The 20,233-nt window shown below is 52.7% G+C and overlaps 1 protein-coding gene and 1 long non-coding RNA gene across 6 annotated transcripts in view; one reads left to right on the top strand and one right to left on the bottom strand.

Moving 5' to 3' along the window:
* The window catches only part of LOC112410155 (uncharacterized), a 17,894-nt gene extending 4,253 nt beyond the window's left edge, over positions 1 to 13,641 (top strand). The window contains exons 2-3 of the long non-coding RNA XR_003005355.1: positions 12,731 to 12,913; positions 13,496 to 13,641. This is a non-coding gene — a long non-coding RNA (uncharacterized LOC112410155). The remainder of the gene's footprint in view (positions 1 to 12,730; positions 12,914 to 13,495) is intronic.
* RNF157 (ring finger protein 157) overlaps positions 172 to 20,233 on the bottom strand; it is an 81,037-nt gene continuing 60,975 nt past the window's right edge. The window contains exons 9-20 of one of the 5 annotated variants that reach the window (XR_003005350.1): positions 19,313 to 19,384; positions 18,656 to 18,815; positions 18,409 to 18,521; positions 16,053 to 16,291; positions 15,224 to 15,332; positions 12,837 to 12,948; positions 12,189 to 12,361; positions 11,828 to 11,902; positions 10,924 to 10,972; positions 8,753 to 8,863; positions 855 to 3,015; positions 172 to 477 (exon numbers count right to left, since the gene is read on the bottom strand). Coding sequence is in view for 1 of the 5 variants with exons in the window: in XM_024760582.1 (XP_024616350.1) it covers positions 2,894 to 3,015; positions 8,753 to 8,863; positions 10,924 to 10,972; positions 11,828 to 11,902; positions 12,189 to 12,361; positions 12,837 to 12,948; positions 15,224 to 15,332; positions 16,053 to 16,291; positions 18,409 to 18,521; positions 18,656 to 18,815; positions 19,313 to 19,384 (1,335 nt within the window). In the remaining 4 variants the exon portion in view is untranslated. Of the gene's footprint in view, positions 3,016 to 3,121; positions 3,302 to 8,752; positions 8,864 to 10,923; positions 10,973 to 11,827; positions 11,903 to 12,188; positions 12,362 to 12,836; positions 12,949 to 15,223; positions 15,333 to 16,052; positions 16,292 to 18,408; positions 18,522 to 18,655; positions 18,816 to 19,312; positions 19,385 to 20,233 lie in introns of those variants that run through there. The other 4 variants (XR_003005351.1, XR_003005352.1, XM_024760582.1 and 1 more) reach the window with 4 other exon arrangements.

Genomic DNA, 20,233 nt, shown 5'->3' on the forward strand with positions numbered 1-20,233 from the left:
GTGCCCAGGGGATGGTACACCAACTCCCACCCAGAAACATGTCTTTCCCTACCCCTTGCCCTCTCTCACTCCTCATGTCCAGCCTGTCTTGAGTAAAAGCATTAAAAGCGTGCTGGAGAAAGTCGGACAGAAACTTTCACAAATAAGCCAACTGCGCAGTTAACAGCTCTCCTTCCCTTGTGAACAGTTTTATTCATTTTTAAGAATCATGCAGCAATCCATAAATATTGCATCCCTGACGTCCCCACTGTAGTGTGCCCATGAGTGTACTCCAGGGAGTGAGGGGCACACAGATGGCACAAGAGTACACACATACTTACACACACTAGGTGTGCAGATCCTAAAGCAAAGTGAGCAACCAGCATGCCAAGGTCAGGTGAACAGGACACAAACTCTCCCCAGGTGAGATGGCTTAACGTGTATGGATCCGTGCCCAGGAGATGCCCCAGCGTGGGCATGACCTCTGGTGGGATGGGACTGGGGAGGAGAAGGAAAAAGGGCTCTGTGAGAAGGCTGGGATCACCGCACCACTCGGAAGTGAGCTCATAGGTGAGCTCCGACCTGAGTGTGGCGGGAAGGATCCCCAGGCCCCCGGTTAGTCTGTGTCCTTGTGTGAGAAGCCAGGCCCCGTCATATCCTCTCTGGGTCAACTGCTAACAACATGACCATCTCCAGATGATGACGGGGGCAGCTGCCCTGGTCCCTGACCAGGCTCTGAGCCCTGTTCCCTGATCCCAGCCCTTTTGGATGGGATATTTCTGCTCGCCAAAGAGCTAAATGAGGGCAAAGAGGTGAGGGGATGGGGGAGAGAGCAGGAACTGTCTGAGAAACAGGAGTGAAAGGCCATTTCTCACCCGGCTATGTCTTGGTTATGGAACCAAGGCCTTGAGGAATCTCTCTGAGCCTCTTCCTGGGAGAAGACAGACCCTCCAGAAAGGGTGAAGACAATGGCTTCCTCTTAGGGTTCCTGGCCACTGTGGCGTCTGTTTACCTGCATCTCCTTCATCTCAGGTAACACCACACTGTGAATACTACCTGCCGGGAGAGGAGGTGGATCTGTATGCCACCAGCCCAGGCTAAGGGAGCGCCCCCTTCCCTAGTGCTTCTGGGGCTCAGACTTCAAGGAAATCAGGAAGTGGGGTTATTGCTCGAATCTTCAATATGAAAGGGGCTGTAAGAACGTTTCAGGGAAAGAAAGGACATTAAATGGGGCCTGAAAGAGCAGAGTCCACTGCAGGATTTCAGAGCGGGTGGACACGGGAACTCAAGGCAGAAGCTGAGATTCAGGCTTGGCTCATGTAGTGTCTGTCAGGACCACAGGCCGCCCCCTGCCCACCCCCAGGGCAGGATGTGAATCACAACCACCAGGCAGTGAGGGTCACCACCCACCTGGCAGGGCAAGGAAGCCACACAGGAGGTGCAAAAGATCCCCCGGCACTGGGCTCTCTTTGAGGCCTTGGGAAGGACCCTGAAAAGCTCTTCTAGGGCAACAATTCCGACTACTCATTCAGGCCATGATGGTGGGCATAGCCTAGGACTCCGTCACATCTCAGCCTCACAAACTGTCGGATCCCACTTTGCTTCTCAATCTCATGCTCCACGAAACCACCACCTCTTCCAAAGGCCAGCAGACAATGCATCTATCAGAGAGCTATGAGGAATCCATTGATAACACTAGTGTTGAGAGACGAACACCCAACAGCTTACGGTCTTGCTGTTTCGGGCTGTTATTTATATGCCCTACACTGGACTGAGGCGGGGTGGACATGTGGTTTGAACAATATCTCTAAATCTCTAATGAGCCTATGGAAGGCAGTACCCCCGCCTCCCCCCATCAGGCTCAGCTGATCTGGAGGACAGGGGAGGAAAACCGGTGGGGTGGGGAGCCTCCCAGACCACCACTGACCCCAGCTCAGCCCTTCCCCCAACCTCCTTTGGGGTTCCTGGGCACCAGATGAGAACCACCGGTCCACCCCTCTCTCAGACTACTTCTTCAACTATTTAAGAAAAGTGGGGTGGAAACGGGGGCGGCCGGGATAAGAATGCCACCTGCCAGGGCGGTAGTGATGAAATGTGATACTATACGACAGTCCCTAACAAGTGCCTGGTACATAGAAGGCATCAAAAATACCTTTGCAGTGTCACCTTAGGATGGAGCCCCAGGCGTTCCTGAGTGCACCTGATCATAAATAACTCCCCGGTAGGTAATCATTTAACTGAGGGATTCTCAGATTCAAGGCCTCCTTCCTAAGCAGACAAGACACACGAGGCACAGCCTCTGCTACCAGAAGCAAGAACTGTTTTCCCAACCAACCTTCTGGTGGTTGCCACTGCTTCTTGTCCTTGAGAAAGAAGCTCCTAACACATTTTGAGGGAAACCCCACTTACAGTGCAATATGGCAGGAGTCACCCCCCAACGCCACCCCAAACGGCAGGCTTCAGATTGGTTATGATGTCCCAGAGACTAGAAAATGCCAGATGGGTGTTTATAATGAAGTCACCCAAACTCTTGAGTCTTCTTGGTCTACCTCCTAAGGAGAAAAAAAGATGCACGAGAAATAATCAGTCTGTGGACCACAGCTCCACCTGAAGGTCAAGATACAGTGGAAACATTCCAGAGACTCTCTGCAAAGGGTCTCATGAGCTGCAGTTCATTGAGTGGCTTTAGCCCACAAAGAGAAAAGAGGTTTCCGGTCCCTTCTGAGAGAGGAAGGATCACGGTTGTGGAAGATGAGTCTGGGAGAAGGGGCAGGAGCCCTCAGCATCCAGCTTTCCCGTGGGTCTGAAAAGTCTCCATGTGTTTCGCTGAGGATACCCAGGAGGTCAGTGGTGCCATGAGGCCAGGATGCGATGTGAGGACGGGAGGAGAGCCCTGGTCCAGGGGCTAGGGCTCTCAGATGGCCAAAGGACCCCACACGCAGAGCCTGTTCTCAGGGTCCTCCAGGCTGGCAGAAGATAGGCGTCGGCGCTGCGTGTTCCGACGACTGGCCACGTTGTCATCAGCCTGCCAGGCACCTGAGAAGAGGAAAGGAAGGTTACCGGACCTTTGGTTTGGTCCAGATGGTGTCTCTGGCAGGACAGTCCGGGAGTTTGGCACGAAAACTGGCAGGATGTGCGTTACCTGGAACTCCCACAGGGTGCAAACCACAGCACGTGAAACTTGGGAGCACTGGCGCCCACTGGGCTAGGGACAGTCATGGCCACTGTGGCCCATCGATGGAGGGACATGCAGGATGGTCCTTGTTTTGTGAGCTTTGCCCTAGGATCCACTTTTGTATCTTTATTTGGTCTTGAAGTTTGCCTAAGTGTTACAGGAAAAGAAACTGAGTCTGGCTGAGACTTTCACGAGAGCAGGAGGAGACGAAGGGGAGGGAGAAGAGTGTGTTAATTTGGGCTCAGAGTTAGTGTTTGCTGTGGGGGCCAGGGTGGGGCAGGAAGTGATGGGCTGCCCAGCAGGGTGCCAGGGACCAAATGGCATGGGGGAGAACAGAGTGACGCCTGTTCCTCTCTTTCTGCACCCGAACAGCCCACCGAGATTTGCTATCAGCTGGTGCCACCAACCCCAGGAGACATTAGCTCCAGAGCTTTGGGGTCCCCCGGGTACCATCCGCAAAACTCATCATCTTCCCCCCTTGTACTGCAGTTCCCGCACAAGAAGCACCCGCTGCCCAGGCTGGAAACCCACTCTTGGTGCTTCTCTCTCCTTCGTGCTCTGTATCCAATCCATTATGACCTCCTGCTTGTTCAAGCTCTAGTAATGTCTAAATCTGTGGTCAGAAAACCGGGGTACAGCCCCAGCTTGTAACGTACTGACTGTGTGACCCTGGGCAGGTCATTGTACTTGGAGCCCTGGTTTTCCCATCTATCAGATGGGACACGAGTACTTACCCCCCCGCAGGGGTGCTGTGAGACTAAGCGAGGCGACATGGGAGAGAGGTGAGCAGGGCGCCTGACTCATAGAATGTGCGCGACAACCAGCCGCCCCCCAGGCCTTGTTCGGGCCACACTCATCTCCCCCCAGTCGTCCTCCCAGCCCACAGACTGGCTCCATCTGATTCATTCCCTCCAGTGCAGCGAGATGCCCCTTCTGAAGGGAGAGAATGAAGCCCTAACCCCCTGAGGTTGGGGAAAGCCTTCCATCCTCTGGCCGAGGACTGCTGAGCTGCCTCTCCCAGCACCTGCCCCCAGAAGGCCCCCCCCCCAAGCCAGATGGGGTCCAGCGTGCTCCGAAGCGCTCCCCCCGCACCGGCCTGAACCACCACCCAATTTCTCACGCCGTGTGGAAACTGCTGAACCCTCCATCACACTGTGATCTCCTCCCGGGCAGAGCCGAGAGCCATGCCTGGCCCATCAGAGGGCTCAGTTTGTGGACGGAGCTGGCCGACCCTGGAGGGTGGGCGTGAGGCTCACTGCGTCACGTTTGAGGGAGGCCACTCACGAATGTCTGGGGTCAGCTTCAGGTTAGGCCAGCCCAAGACACGAAACCCTTTAATGGCAGAAACACTAGGATTAAGCGGGTATAAACTGTGTATTTCCCATAAATGTCCTGGTGCGATAATCCGCCCTAAGGCTCTAATAATAGTCTGTGGAGGTGGACCCCAGGGGAAGGGGAGTGAGTGGGACAGGACATTTTTAGGTATCTCTCGCAGCCAGACGGAATGTGGGGATCTCTATTCCCTAGGGGTGCCGGAGTCCGGCACATGGGTCCACAGTGCTTTTCCCCTCTAAGGGTGACAGGATGAAGAGCAGGCAAGATTGCCCTTTTAAGTTAGGAACCCCCAGATGAAATAAGTTGTTCGTTCATTCGGTAGATCTCATACTTATTCCTCAGTGTTTATGGGGCAGGACTCCAGAACTGCGGCTGTTTGGTAGGAATGACCAAAAGCAAATGGTAAACAGGAGAGAAGACACACACACACACACACACACACACACACACACACACAGAGTCAAATCAAAACACTGCCACAGCCTCGCCGCCACCACCACCGCCTGGCTCTTAATTCACGAGTCCTTGCTACAAACACCACCGGTCCAGATTCTGAGCCAGGGCTGAAAACTGGCTCCTTCTGAAGCAGCCTCAAGACTCAGACCTGAAGTCTCTGTTCTCCTGGCTTCTTGGTACAGTCGGTGGTGCTCTTTCCTCTGAAAAGGCTTCTGCCAGACCCTCGGCAAAACCCTGCTGCTCCGCGCATCCTGGATGCAGAAGGTAAGCCTGGAAGGCGCAGGAGGACTTCCTGAGCGAGTGCTACCATTCCGTCCAGCCCTCAGCCAGAAAAGGGGGCCTGGAGATTCAAAATTCTTCACAGGAGGTAGAGAAAGGTGGTTCCCACTTAATTCCAACCTCAGGCTCAGAAATGGGGGAGTGAAGAGACCTCTAGAGGCAGATTTGGGGAGCACATCTAGGGGGATTCCGCACAGCTCTTTCCTGCCTCTACCCAGCCACTAATTAAATTTAAGGTCTGTAACAGTTCCACCATCTTGTAGAGTTTCTCTCCAGGAAAAGAGAAAGTTAATTCAGATTCTTCCTTAGTATCTGCGAAGTGTAACCCTTCCTAGTGGCGTCTTAGTCTTGGGTTATTTCAGGTCTCCGTAAGTACTTCTGTTTGTTTTGTTTTTGGCTGCGCAGTGGCTTGGAGGATCTTAGTTCTCCGACCAGGGATTGAACCAGGCCACTGCAGTGAAAGTGGTGAGTCCTAACCACTGGATTGCCAGGGAATTCCCTCCATAAATACTTTTAGATTTCATCGGTATGCCCACTCCCGTCCAGTGCCGTCATTTAAAAACATTTGTATCGGGCTTCCCTGGCGGCACAGTGGTTGAGAGTCCGCCTGCCAATGCAGGGGACACGGGTTCGTGCCCCGGTCCGGGAAGATCCCACATGCTGCAGAGCGGCTGGGCCCGTGAGCCATGGCCGCTGAGCCTGCGCATCCGGGGCCTGTGCTCCGCAACGGGAGAGGCCGCAACAGGGAGAGGCCCGCATACCGCAAAAAAACAAAAACAAAAACAAAAAACACATTTGTATTTCCACTAATAAACCCAAATTATCTTTGCTTTTTCCCATCACACTCCCCAGAGCCTTTTCACAGAATTGTCACTGGTCCCCTGACCACTATCCTGCCGCCTGTGTGATACTCCATCAGATTCCTCGGAGCCCCGTCTACCTAGCACGGCCTCGCGATTGTAACCGGCTCACCACCTACAATGGTCAACTCAGATTTTCTCCCTTTGAGAACCCTGCAGAACAATCTCAGAACATACCATCGCCCCCCCTGGGTCTTGGGGCCAAAGAAGACCCAGAGGCTTCTTAGGGGAAGAGGGGCTGGAATGACACAGGTGCTCTCTCAGTGTCACTCCCACAAGGGTGACGAGAGCAGCGAGAATGGGGACCTGAGCCATCACTGCCGCCAGCTGGGGCTCCTGGCAGAGCACGTGTGGGCCTGGGGAGGGTGGACCATGGGATGCTCCCTGGGTTCCCTCCTTGCGGGCGCTCCGTGAGGGGAGTGGTATCCGTGTGGGGAGGGAAACAGCGTGGAGAGGGGGACCAAGTGCCTGAGAAGCTGTCCTGACGGCCAAGCCAGCCTGAGGCACCTCAGTCATGGGATGGAACTTTGAACTTACAGCTGAGCGTGGTGAGGCCTGTTGATACCACGGGACCTACCAAAGTGGATACTCCTGTCATTAACCCGACAGATGCTTCCAGAGAGTTCCCCAGCACTTTGCTACCAGTGTGATGCTAACAGCAGAACCCGAGAAACAATTTACCAAGAGAGCAGATGCACTTCCTTCTCCCGTAAGAGCCCTTGAGACCTCAGGGTGAGGCTACGATGTGACCCTCAAGTCCCTCTCCCGGCAGCCGCCACTGTCACTGGGTTTCACGTCTGGCCTGAAGGGTGAAGCCAATTTAATCTGAGAATGGCTGGCTCCCGAGATCACCGTAAGGAAGCCCAGGCACTGTCTTCCTTCCAGGTCTCGCTCCTCTGCTGCAATCCCAGAGTGGAATAAACATCCACCAGCAGCTTGGCCGGAAGGAGTTAGGGACAGGAGGAAGCAGATGCCTGGGGTCAGCTTCCACCAGCATGGGTGGCTGAAACAATCCCAGTAGCTCTCTCTGCCAAAAAACGGGGGTTGGTGGGGAGCCGCGGGGGGGAGGCAGGAGCCTAGATTCCTCTCTTGAAGCCCAGTGAGCGGCTGGCCGGCACAGCTGCCACAGACACAGGGCGGAGTTAGGGCAGAGATGTCATCTTCCCCAGCTAGTGACCAAAACAAATCCTGCCCGTAACCTTTGCCACAGAAGCATCCCCGCTTTTGTGGAACAGGGATTCATCTATTCTCACAAATATTTCTTTCTCCTGGAAAATTTCAGCATATTAAAATACAGGCTCTTGCCAGTTAGGAATGGAAGCCTCAGCGAGAGCCCCTCGGACGTGCGCACGCCCAGCAAGCTTGGGGTTGGGTGTGGGTGAACACGAACTTTCACACGAAGTCTGGATAACATAGATGAGTTTCAAAATAAACAAACTGGACAGACAGACGTACATTTGGCAAAAAGACATGAGAAACAAATGGACAGACAGAAGCCAGGTAAAGAGTGGGAAGGCAGGAAGTGAAGTGTACCCTGGACCTCAGCCGCTCTGGCCCAGGCCTGGCTGGGTCAACGCTAAGTGGGAAGGGACCGGAGAGCCCTTGGGAAGGCCGTGGGAGGCGTCTCCGGGGATTACGGCTTCCTCCACCACAAGCCTGCATGGGGCCAGAGGGGTGAGGACCTGGGTCTTTTGCAAGCTGATGGAGAGTGGCAACCACAGGAGTTTGTGTCCCTCCAGCGCCTGTAGCCACGTCGCCAAGAGAGTAAAGCACTGGACCCACGACGAGACGTGGCTGTCCTGAAGCTTAAACATGTCCAGGGCATGTTTAAGAGATTACAAACCACGCGACATGAAGGCAGTCTCTGCCGTGAACCCAGGAGAGGCAATTTCGACCTAGTCCACTGGGCAAGACGTGGCTTTAGAGCCATGGTTGGTGGAGCCCTTGGTGAGCACGGAGCAGAGGGACATCAGTGCCCAGAGTGTGACTGACAGGTGGGCGCCTCCTGAGAACTCATCCCAGATTCAGTTTACTGTCATGAGAAGGAATATGGAGCACGTTGACGGCCCTGATTGAATTTATAGAGTTAGGGCTCCAGGGAGAAGAGTCACCCTCGACCCCTGATCGTTCCATTGGGATCCAAATCTAGGGAGCACAAGGCAACCGGTAGCCCAGGGCTCACTGGGTCACAGAGCTAGTCTATAAAACGCTGGCTTTGAAATTCCTCTCTGATCCTAACTAAACACTCTCCTCTGAGGAGCTACAGGTTCCCTTTTCAAGGGCTCAGGCTCTCTTTCCAAGACCTTCTCACAGAGGCCGTGTCTGCCTTAAACTGCCTGTTGATGGAAACAAGACCAGGCCCCCTGCCATGGCATCTGCAAGATCATGATGGAGGGGGCACGGTCAGGCCAAATCGGAAGGATTTGGAGGGATTTTTGCGCCTTTCTTCATGCCCAAATAGTCTCGCTTAGAGCGGAGTCGCTTTTTGCCCAAGGACTCTCCCGAGGCCGCCTCACTTCCTTTCAGCAACTGGCTCCCAGCATCTCAGCAAAGCCCATGCCTTCTTGCAGGAACTGTAGGGCAGGAGATGGGTGTCCCAGGGTGAGAGCAGGGGTGCGAGCAGGGGAGTGTCTCCCACCAAGTTCATGTTCAGCAGACTGCCACTCACCGGGTAAGCAGACCTCAGAGCACAGCTTATTGTCCAGTGCTTTCACGCTGGCGATGTCAAAGTCATTGTTATTGTCACACTCCATACCTAGAAATGCGAATGTCCTCTGGCCTGTAACGGAGTTAAGGCAGTTAGAGAGGGCCTGGCTGTGTTTTTCTCTGCTTTGCTGTCCTTAAAATAAAAATCTTAAGGATGGAGACAAAAAAAATCAAATCATATGTTAAATAAAAGACAATAATTAAGTGGGTAAAGAGTGGACAATAAAGGAAACTGTGTGGGTATGTTTGTGTTCTCGCTCTGTTTCCTTAACTGGCCCCTTTCCAGCCTTCGTTCCTGGGAAATCAGATCCTGGGGAGGTCTGTGGGATTCGGACACGCAGACCCGGGCCCAGAGCAGAGCTAAGCCAGGCTGGAAGAGCTAGGAGAGCCACGGGGGAAGCGACCCTGGCTCCGGCCTGTGTCTGTTGGTGGACGTGGGGTGTGTTTATGACCACAAGACTCTGCGAAATGACTAATACATAAAACGGCAATTAAAGCTCTTCGGTTCCATAATTTTGCACCTCAAATCAAAGAATCGCTTCGTTCGCAAAATTATGATTTCTTTCCTTTGAGACTTAATTTGCTCTTCTGAGTATGTTTTAAGGGGCTGACCAGAAACCTACAGTCGCGTAAGATGGGAAGCGGACAGTTTTAGATGTTATTTTTTCAAGCCCCCCACCCCACTTTGTTTCCTTGGTGAAAGGGAGAGGAAGAAACGTACATCTACTGCGTATGGCATGTCAGGGGGAAACCACGTACTGCCCTGTGCCTTTTAGAAGCAAATATTCTACGGGGGGGGCGACAATCACAATGGAGAACCCGGAGCCTTGAGCCCTGAAGACATCAACCGAGGGGAGGCAGCGCCCAACCCCGGCTTGGCTGGCGCACGCGTGCGGCAGAGGCACAGCCTGGGCGACCACCCCTCCTCCGGCACTACTTGGCCAGGCGAGAGTGGTCAAGTGTGCATGCATACCCCCTGCACACCACACCGCCCCCCAAGCAACTGCCAGGGCCAAAGCAGAAGCGACTAGCATGCCATCTGCATCCAGGCTGGGATCCAGGTCTGCTCTGGAGGTTGCCCTTCTGCGGAGGCACCTCAGAGGGGCAGAGGGAAGAGACACCGGTTCCTGGGACGCCTGGTCCTGCACTCCCAGGTGGGATTCCCAGCCCGCCGCCCCCTGCTTCCTTGCTCTATATGTAGGTCGTTCCTTCGCTTCTTGGCTTACTAGAAACAAAATTCTTCCGACTGAAGATATAATTGACCTTATTTACAAAACAGAAATAGAGTCACAGATGTAGAAAACAAACTTACGGTTATGGGGGGGAGAAGGGAGGGGAGGGATAAATTGGGAGATTGGGATTGACATATACACACTACTATATATAAAATAGATAACGAATAAGGACCTACTGTAGAGCACAGGGGACTCTACTCAATACCCTGTAATGGCCTATATGGGAAAAGAATCTAAAAAAGAGTGGATGTATGTATAATTGATTCACTTTGCTGTACAGCAGAAACTAACACAACATTGTAAACCAACTATTCCAATTTAAAAAAAATATGTACTTGAGGCCTGAATGACGGTAAAGAGAATCGTTCCAATAGCCTACAAACACTAGCCTACGCTGAGCTGCTAACGTCTCTTCACCTCACCTTCGCTGTGCCGCCAGGGCTGTGATCCTTCTGCTACTGTAACATCAGCCGTTTTCTTCACTAAGGCAGGACAACCTACTGCCTAACAGTCGGTTCCCCCAAGGGGAGGAAGCTGTTCTCCTGTTGCAGCTGAACTTTGGGGCTGCTAGAGCAGTTCTGTGAGACTCAGCTGAGAAGCTGAAGCAGGAAGGAAGGTGATAGGAGTTGCCCAAGAAGCCTCAGGACCTACTCGACGTAAATGGAGAACTACATGTACCCTCTGCAGCCTTGGCTCAGAGGCCCAGAGAGAGCCGGGAAAGGTGCTGAGGTCCTCAGATACCCCGCTCGCTTTGATATTCCATCAAGAAGACAACCTTGCCCCAAAGCCACACCCTTGAGCAGTGCCACCAAGTCACAACAGGGCCCCTTTCTGTACCCTTTAGACAATACCCGGGAAAGAAATATAATAAAAGGGAGCAAAAGACCAGGTCTTTTACCATCTTCTTGTGTGGGTGATCCGTCCTCTTCTTCTAGAACATCGTTTCCCTAGGACAGAAGGAAGGCACTGTGAGTCCAGAAAGCAGTGGAATGAGTCTATTGATCGTCAGAAGACAGAACTAATCACCCTCATGGTGTCTATACATTCCTGTCCGTGTGAGATGGCTGGGAGGCCCAGCAGGGGCAGCTTCTGTTTGGCGAGGCAGGATCGGCCTGTAGGGACCAGGTCTGAGGCACGTTACAGAGGGACCCTAGGACTGTCAGGAATACCCTTGGTCATAGTTTAGCTCACACTGTTTCTCTTCGGTGGAAATAAAAGTTGTCAAATGAAAAAGCAAACCGTGAGATCATAAAACTTTCAGAAATCCTTTAGGATCCCCAACCCTATCCAGATACTCCTTTGAGAACATCTGGCTCAAGAGAAAGTTGTAGAGTCCCCACTGTGAGCTGGGCGTTCCATATACTTCGGCCACACCTCCGTCAGAGCACTTCTCACTCTGAGTTATAACTCTGATTCCTCCATCAGACGGAGCTCCGGGATGGGTGGACTGGTGGGGGGTGGGCAGGCAAAAGCCATGTCACTCGGTCTTTGTGTCCCCCAGTGCCAGGAAGATGTGAGATGCCTGTCCCAGGTAAATACTAAGTGAATTGGAGGGCAAACACACTCTCAAGGGTCTGGCCTGGAAGACTTCCCACTAGAACTCACCCCACGCCTACTACGCTGAGATCAGCGCCCTCTGCTAATCGGACAGTCCCTCTGCTCTGCACCCTGCCTCTAACAGACCCAAGTGCACCCCCTTGGAAGGCTTCTTCCAGAACGGCCCCCACCCTATCTGCATCCTCTGCCAGCACCGGCAGTCCCTCTGACCGGGGAGGGGGCACCAGCGTCCACCTTGCTCTCACCTCTGCATCCTGCTCTTCGGCGGCGGCGGCGGCGAGGCCCGCGAAGTTGCAGTCTGGAGACGCCGCTGGTGTCACCTGCAAAGGAGCGACAAAAGTCAAGGTGCAGATGCCACCGGCTCTCCTACCCGGCTCGCCTGGCAGCAAACCCAAACCAAGTCCTCAGGACAGAAGTGGTGCCACACAGGAGATCACATCTGAGGGAGTCTTTGATTCAACGACACGGTACCCTGTTTTCCGGGGCTCCCCTCCCGAGCGCTGGGGGGCTTTGCCGATCTCCCTGGCAGGCACTGGACTGAGCTCCTTGGGACTCGAGCACAGAGCAGAGCAGAGCGGCGAGGGCGAGCCCATGCTCCTCTCTTACCTCTCCTTCCTCTGAGGGGGTCCTGCTGGAGGCCCGGGGGCAGGGGAGAGCCTCCCCGTCCTCTTCCGTGCCAGGGGCGACGTAGGAGCCGGACATGGAGGAGACGGTGTCGGTGCTGATCTGGGAGGACACCATGGACATGACCGACTGGGCCAGACTGCTGCTGGCAGGGTCTTTGGAGACAGGAGTTGGAGGAAGGACACGGAGGTCAGGCCCGGCTGCTGTGAGAGGACTGGGGGCAGAGCTCTCTCGCTGCACCCAGGCAATGAGGACACCAGCGGCCTGGCCTTGCCCTCACCAAATAGGGTTTAGGTGGAAGGTTTTCCAAGGTTTGGCTCCTTTACGTTTTAGAGCTCCAAACTCAACCTCAGGGATGAGGGATTTGCTTTTCCCTGTCATAATGTTAAAGAAAACCTTACGACAGCAGGACTGGGAGTGAGATACCTGCTTCTTCCCCAGCTCAGCCGCTAGACCGCCCTCTCATTGCAAGAGAGTGAGTCTCACTTCCTCTCAAGCCGGGGCCTGTTCTGTCTGCTGCTTAGGTATTAATTTGCTGCTCCCCAGTCCATCCGGGAGGAAATATTAGAAGCACTACGGACTCGGCTGACGGGGAAGGACCTGCAGTTGCTCCCGCCCACCATCGCGTACCTTCTGGGGAGGAAATTGTGGAGGAGAGAGGCGTCCCCGTGCAGGACGACTGGTCAATAGCTCCTGACGATGACAAGGTCAGGTTCTCACTTTCTGGGGTGATGCCACATTCCTGGGGGTAAAGAAGTAAGCGCCAGTCAAACATGTTAGAGGGGAGGGTCAGGGCAGGGGGCCTGGGCCAGGGGGAGATCGGGGCAGGGCGGCAGGAGGCGACATGCAGAGGGAGGGCCGTTTCCTCCTCTCATCACTTCTATGCAGCCCTGACCCTGAGTGGCTGTCTCCCGGGGGCGGGGGTGTGTGTGCAAGCACATCCTGCCCGAGGCCCAGCAGCTGCTGGAGCCACACAAAGACCGCAGCTCAGGTGACACAGGTCACCCAGCAGCTGTGACACGGGAACACACCAGGTTTCCCCAGGATTACAAACAGCTCTCCTTCTGAAGGGAGAGAGCACAAAACCGGCGGAGGCCCCGGTACCTGCTGAGCTTATCCTCTGGGATGGAGGGTTAGTTCCAGCTCGATGGATCTAATACAAACACCGCCTGCCCCCAGCCCGCGCCCAGCACCCCCATCAGTCACCTGGGCTCGCAACCTCCGTGCACCCCAGGGCAGATGCAAAGGCCTACTGATTCTCTCTCTACAGCCTGTGTTCTCTCTTCCAGGTCTTCTTTTCTTAAAACCTTGGTTTATGGGCTTCCCTGGTGGTGCAGTGGTTAAGAATCCGCCTACCAATGCAGGGGATACGGGTTCGAGCCCTGGTCTGGGAAGATCCCACATGCTGCAGAGCAACTAGGCCCGTGAGCCACAACTACTGAGCCCGCGTGCCACAACTACTGAAGCCTGCATGCCCAGAGCCCGTGCTCCGCAACAAGAGAAGCCGCTGCAATGAGAAGCCCACGCACCGCAATGAAGAGTAGCCCCCGCTCGCCACAACTAGAGAAAGCCCGCGCACAGCAACGGAGACCCAGCGCAGCCAAAATAAATAAATAAAATAAATAAATTAAAAAAAAAAACAAACCTTGGTTCAGGCAACCCTCCTGCCTGGCTTGGTCTGTCTCCTGCCTAATCCAGTCTGCACACCTCCGCCAGGTGGGCCCTCGTGAAGCCACGTTCCCACTGTACCACTGGCCCGCTCAGGGCCCCCACTTCCGCTCTGTGCTTCACGTGTACTGTCCCTGCCGCCAGGAATGTTTCTCTCACCTGTCTCTTCGTGTCTAAGAAATTTTGACACTCAGCTCAAATGCTGCCCCGCCATCACACTGCTTCTGGCTCCCTCCACTTAGCGCGATCCTCCACAGCACGTCAGTGTCTCTGTTTTGGGAGCACTTCCTTTCTCTGGTTAAAATTCATTCACTCATTCAACAAACACTTACTAACACCTATGTGCCAGGTGCGGTGTTGTTATTCATGTACATGTCCTGTCTCGTACCGGACCATGGGACAGGGACCGCTTTTCCTATGCTCCGCTGCACCTAGCCCACTGCCTTACCAGGGGTGGGCTCGACAGCCCGCTGACCTCTGTTACATAAAGCCAGGGTAGAGGCGCACAGGGTAGAGTATCCCATCTTCCACTCAGCCACCCAGCTTTTCCACCGGCTGCGCCCGCGTCCAGAACCCGCCCTCCTCAGACATCTGCCCAGTTCATCTCACCTTCTCTGCCCATGGACCACTTTTTTTTTTGCCTGCAACTGCGTGGCATGTGGGATCTTAGTTCCCCAACCAGGGATCGAACCCACATCCCTTGCAGTGGAAGCACGGAGTCCTAACCACTGGACTGCCAGGGGAGTCCCCTTGTTCATGGACCACTTTTTTTCTTTTTTGGTACGCGTGCCTCTCACTGTTGTGGCCTCTCCCGTTGCGGAGCACAAGCTCCGGATGCGCAGGCCCAGCGGCCATGGCTCACGGACCCAGTTGCTCCGCGGCACGTGGGATCCTCCCGGGCCGGGGCATGAACCTGCGTCCCCTGCATCGGCAGGTGGACTCTCAACCACTGCGCCACCAGGGAAGCCCCATGGACCACTTTTTAAAGCGAGCCTCCCAACCCTTACGTGACACACAGATCCCCGGTAACACCTGACACATACGTTTTGTACTGACTGCCTTTTGTGTCCACCCCACCCCAACCATGAAACCTGTAAGCGCCAGGGGGGCAGGACTTTTGTGTGTCCCCACTGCTGCTGTCCTCAGCATAAAGGATCGTGCCTGGTCAGTAACACAGGCCCCGTACACTGATAAAAGACTGAGTCTGGTGACACCTTTGCTGCTGCCTCAGAGAGTGTTCAAAAGGCGTTTGATGAGTGAATGAGAGCAGACGGGCCGGAAGAGGCCAGCAGGAAGGAAGGAGAGCACCTGGAGTCCGAAACCAAACAAGGAAGGACACTGCACATCACCTCTCTGAGATGCTGGGCTGACAGTCTCTGAGACAGGGGCGTCTCGGATTCGCTGCACGAACGCTCATCTTCCTCTTCGTGCAGCACAGAAGAATTCTGGGAGATGGACCTGCACAAGCCGGGAGGGAGAAGCAGCTGCAGCCCACGCCCCTTAAAGAACAGAACTCGCCTGCACTCCCACTAACCAGACGTCACAGGGAGAAGAGGGCCCTGAGGGGAACCTAAATCCTAGGAAGGAGGGAGCGGGGACGTGAGAAAGGGCACCAGAGGGTCTGAGACCTCTTCTGGGCGTCGGAAAATCGGAATTTTACCTTTAGCTCTTTCAAACAATTGTGTCTGAACTGGGCGAAAACCACTGACATGTTTAGGGTTTCAATATTTTCATGTGTAAAATACCCTCCTTTCCTCTGCCGCGGAAGCTTATTATGACTTGCTCCTAGTTGGATGTAAACGCCTAAGAAACACAGATCACAAGGTCCCTTCGGTCCTCAGACTAAGTGATGCTCCCAGGGGCCTGAATGACCCTAACGCTGTCATCGTCCCTATACTCCATACTCTCCTCCCACAACAGAACCCATGAGAGGTTCGTCCGTCTGGATCCTCCTAAGTACCCATGTACCATCTTATTTTCCTCTCCCAAGGGATGGGACAACTACCCCTCAGGTGCTAGCCCAGGTCTTCGGTGCAATGAGCAGCTCTGGGAACAGCCCAGAGGGTCTACACTGCCCTGGGACTTGGGACTCGAGCCAGCACCGAGGAGGTGAAAGATGGATTGAAAGCACCTCATCAAAGACCCCAGGGCCAACACTACTGCATGCTGGCTACTCACTTGGAGAGACTGTTTCTGAGCTTGAGTCCTGGGCTGCTGCAGTCGGACAGGCGGTCGAGCGGGGAGAGCGTCCGGACAGGAGGCAGGTGGCCGTCACTGCCGTAGGAAGGCAGCATTCCCGAGAGGTGTCTGTCTCCAAGCACGTGGAGTGGGGGGACTGCTGGGGATGCGGTAAGGGGCCCATTGAGGGCCTCCAGAAGAGATACCACTTCGTAACCCGGTGGAATGTTCTCTGAGGACTAGGGGAATCAGAGACAGGTTGGGAAATTAATTAAATACTCTTCGTTTTATGGTATGAGCGTGTTCCTTCCTCTGCATTGGAAAAACGCTTTCTTTTACGTCTAGTCTGGAGCTCTGGCAAAGGAAAGCTGTATTAGAAGCAGAAGAAAGATAAATTATCAGAGAACCGCGTGTTCCTTGACGCTGCTTACTGATGAACTTCTTCTTAATCCTGTTTATTTTTTCCGATTACGGTAGAAATATATGTTCATTACAGGAAATTTGGAAAATACCTAAAAGTGGAAAGAAGGAAAAGAGTCATCAACCATCAAATCACCCAAAGCGATAATTTTTGTCAGCATTCTGGTGTTGTTTTCTTCCAATGCTTTCTCCTCTGTACTGTTTACACAGTTGTGATCGACGTGTTAATCATCATTTTATACCCCGCTTGCCTCACAGAACATGAATATTTTCCTTCACATGCATCCCTTTTCATGGATACCATACGTTTCCTTACTCTTCCATTGGTGTTGGCTATTTAGCTGTGTCCACTTCCTACTGTAAACAACACTTTGATGGACATCTGTTCATCTATCATGCATAAATCTCTTTTTCTCAGATCATTTTCTGGGTATTAAATTCTAAGACCTTAGATTACCAAGTACAAATGTTTTTAAGGCTCTTAATATATACAGCTGTTCTGCTTATTTTCAGTGATCTTTCTAGTTACACCCTTACAGGCAGTACAGACTACCTGTTTTAATTGCTTCTCGGCCAGCATGGGGTATCTTTAAAAAAGGAAGTTTTTAAAGGTGAAAGGTGAAAAATGGTCTCTCATCTTAATTTGCATGTTGTTGATTTTTAACGTGGTTGACTTTTTAAAAAATGACTGTTGACCAGCTATGTTTCCTCTTCTGAGAATTTTTTTATATATCCTTTGCCCATTTATCTACTATTTCATTCAAGTGAGTTATGGTAAAGATACTAGCCTTTCCTCTGATGCAAATGTTGTGAGTACATTTTTTTTCTTTAGATGATTTGCTGTTTGGTTTTAACTTTGGTCATCTTTTACACATCTAAAAAAAAATTTTTTTATGCGATAAAATCTACATGTTCGGGACTTCCCTGGCGGTCTAGTGGTTAAGACTCCGCACTTCCACTGCAGGGGGTGCGGGTTTGATTTCTGGTCGGGGAACTAAGATCCCACATGCCGCGCGGCGTGGCCAAAAAAAAAAAAAAATCTACAGGTTCTTTTTTTGGTAGCATTCCATTGTTTTCAAGCTTAGAGAGCCCTCTCCCATCCATAGTCAACTAAAGAATCATCTATAATTTATTCTAGGTTTTTAATGTTTGGCTTGCTCTGTTTTTAGTGCAGTTAACTAGTTACTCCGCCTGGAATTTGTTATCTGGTAAGAACTGAAGTGCTAAACTCACTGTTCCTCCCTAAAGCACTACCTAATCATTCCAATACCATTTAGTGAATAATTGGTAATTAATCTCTTCCACTAGCGTGTTAACCTAAAGACAAGACCTTCTGATGGGAACATATGTATATGTATAACTGATTCACTTTGTTATAAAGCAGAAACTAACACACCGTTGTAAAGCAATTATACCCCAATAAAGATGTTAAAAAAAAAAAAAGACCTTCTGGTCTATAACTACAAAGCGTGGAGGCTTGACACCATCACTTACACCAGGAGACAGAGGTGAATTATTTCATCTACGTGGCTCCCAGTCCCTGAAGCCACGAACTAAGACAAAGAAAAACAGTTACCTTCTCGGAGGATTCAGATAAAAATGGTAAATTGTATCTAAATCCCAAACAATCATCCCCTTGTTTCTGCTTGGGGGCGTTCCAGAGCTGGACCCCATCCCCACCCCCATCCGCCCGGACACTGGAGTGAAACAGCAAGCTGACAGCTCTTGGGATGGTAAATGTTAACTGGACGCTGAGTCCCCAAGGTGGAAAGGGGAGCTTTTAATGATCAGAACCTCATTTTCCACTGCACTATTGGCTGGTTTTTAACACAACATGATCTCGGCCAGCTTACTCAGTACTTCAGAATGCCAAGGTTTAATTACTTGCCACAAAGTCACGTGAAGAAGGACAAAAGGTGAAAAAAGCCCAACTTACTGAATGCTCTTCTGAGTCGGATGTCTGGGATGAGAGGATGGGGTTAAAGCTGGTTGGGGACAGAGGGCCCAGTTTCTTCCTCATGGCTCTGATCTGAAGCAGTGCCCGGAAGGCTGTGAAGAAGAAAACAGGCCATCAGGACACGGTGATGCAGGAGTCAGGACGGACAAGAGCCCACACAGAAGCCACGACCCCTTCTCCCCCCGAGGGCTGACCTCGGGGACCCAGCAGGGCCTCCGGGGCTTACGCAGTCGGCAGATGGGGCAGTTGTTGGCCTGGTAGCGCAGGGTGTCGGCGCAGGTGTTACACAGGCAGAGGTGACGACAGGGCAGAATCAAGGTGTCCCGCACGTCTGAGAGACACACCACACACTCGGCACTGTTATCACTCACTTCATCGTCAGCCACCTGGCCGGGGGACAGAAATTTAGCCAGTGTCACAAAGACCCTCACGTCACATACCTTCTTTCGAAGGCAGCCTGCCTGCAGAGCTGAGACAATGCACTTGGTGAACTACGTTGAACTTGGGAGTTTACCAAGCGCACTGGCACACACTCAGTTTCACTTCTTCTGGCAACTGTTTGTCTCAAGCTCGTCCTCTGAGGCTGAGATCTGGTCCTGTCTGAAAGTCGGAGCTGAAGGGGCCCAGGAGGCCACCCAGGGAAGTGGGGAGCAATGAACTGAGTGAGCAGAGCCCTGCCGAAGAACCGATCCGAACCAGCCTATATTCTCATTTCCAACGTTATATAAGTCTAATCATCTGAAACGAGGAAGAAGGAATACCCTTCTAGGACCAAATGGATTCCAGAGCTTGGCATGCTAAGTTCCTAGATCCTGGCAGGATCAGAGAAGTTCTCACTCTGCCTCCTGGGAAGAGTCCATTCAGAACTGCGGAGGGAACTTGCCTTACGCTCTTGCGCGTTGTACTTGTTTTCAATTCCATAGATCTCCTGAAGGAGGTAGCTGACCCCATCCACCTGAAGAGCCAATGGAAAAGTTCAAGGGCAGAGGCTGGTTCTACCGAGAGATGAGTGGGAACTCACCCCCCACCCCCCAACCTCCTTCGGTAACCAAGGACTACTGATTCACAATGAAAAAAATCAAAGGCCTAGAAGAGTAAAGGAGGCTCTTATTTACTCATGTGTTCTCTCTGGGAGGGGAACGGAAATCAAATGCTTCATTCACCCGCCCTTATGCCCAATAGGGAACGTGTGCAAATACAACAGTGACACTCGTACTGCAGGTCGCTATAACGGACAGTCAAGGAAGGCGGAAACTAGGAAAAGGATGGAAGACCACGTGTCAGAAGCATTGGCTATGTAATAATAAAAGCTAAGATTAGACATTACAAACGGGAAGCAATGTGAATGGGAAAGAAAGAGAAGAAATGGGCAAGGAAAAGAGGGGAAAATGCAGAAGCAAAGAGAGAGCAGGACCTTGAAGGAGGGGCCGATTGTGCCCCCTCCAGGGCCACGGAGCCACCCCATCTCCAACACGCAGCAAAATATGACCTCTGTTGGCCCTGCTCCTTAAAACCTCAACTTTGGGAACTGCCTGGCGGTCCAGTGGTTAGGACTCAGCGTTCTCACCGCCAGGGGGCCTGGGTTCAATCCCTGGTCGGGGAACTAAGATCCCGCAAGCCCCGAAGCACAGCCAAAAAACCCCCCCCAAAAAAACCAAAAAACATTAGAACCTCAACTTCAATGCCCCGTTTGACTCCCACTAGCTTGGGCCATGTTGGTGCCAGAGCTGGCCCCTCCCTTGTTTCCTTACGCCTGCCCCCCCCCCCCCCCCTCCCCCCCCCCCCTCCCAGTCATCCCCCCCCC

Source organism: Neophocaena asiaeorientalis, unplaced genomic scaffold, assembly GCF_003031525.2.
Source record: "Neophocaena asiaeorientalis asiaeorientalis breed wild unplaced genomic scaffold, Neophocaena_asiaeorientalis_V1.1 scaffold30, whole genome shotgun sequence".
Lineage (NCBI taxonomy): Eukaryota > Metazoa > Chordata > Mammalia > Artiodactyla > Phocoenidae > Neophocaena > Neophocaena asiaeorientalis.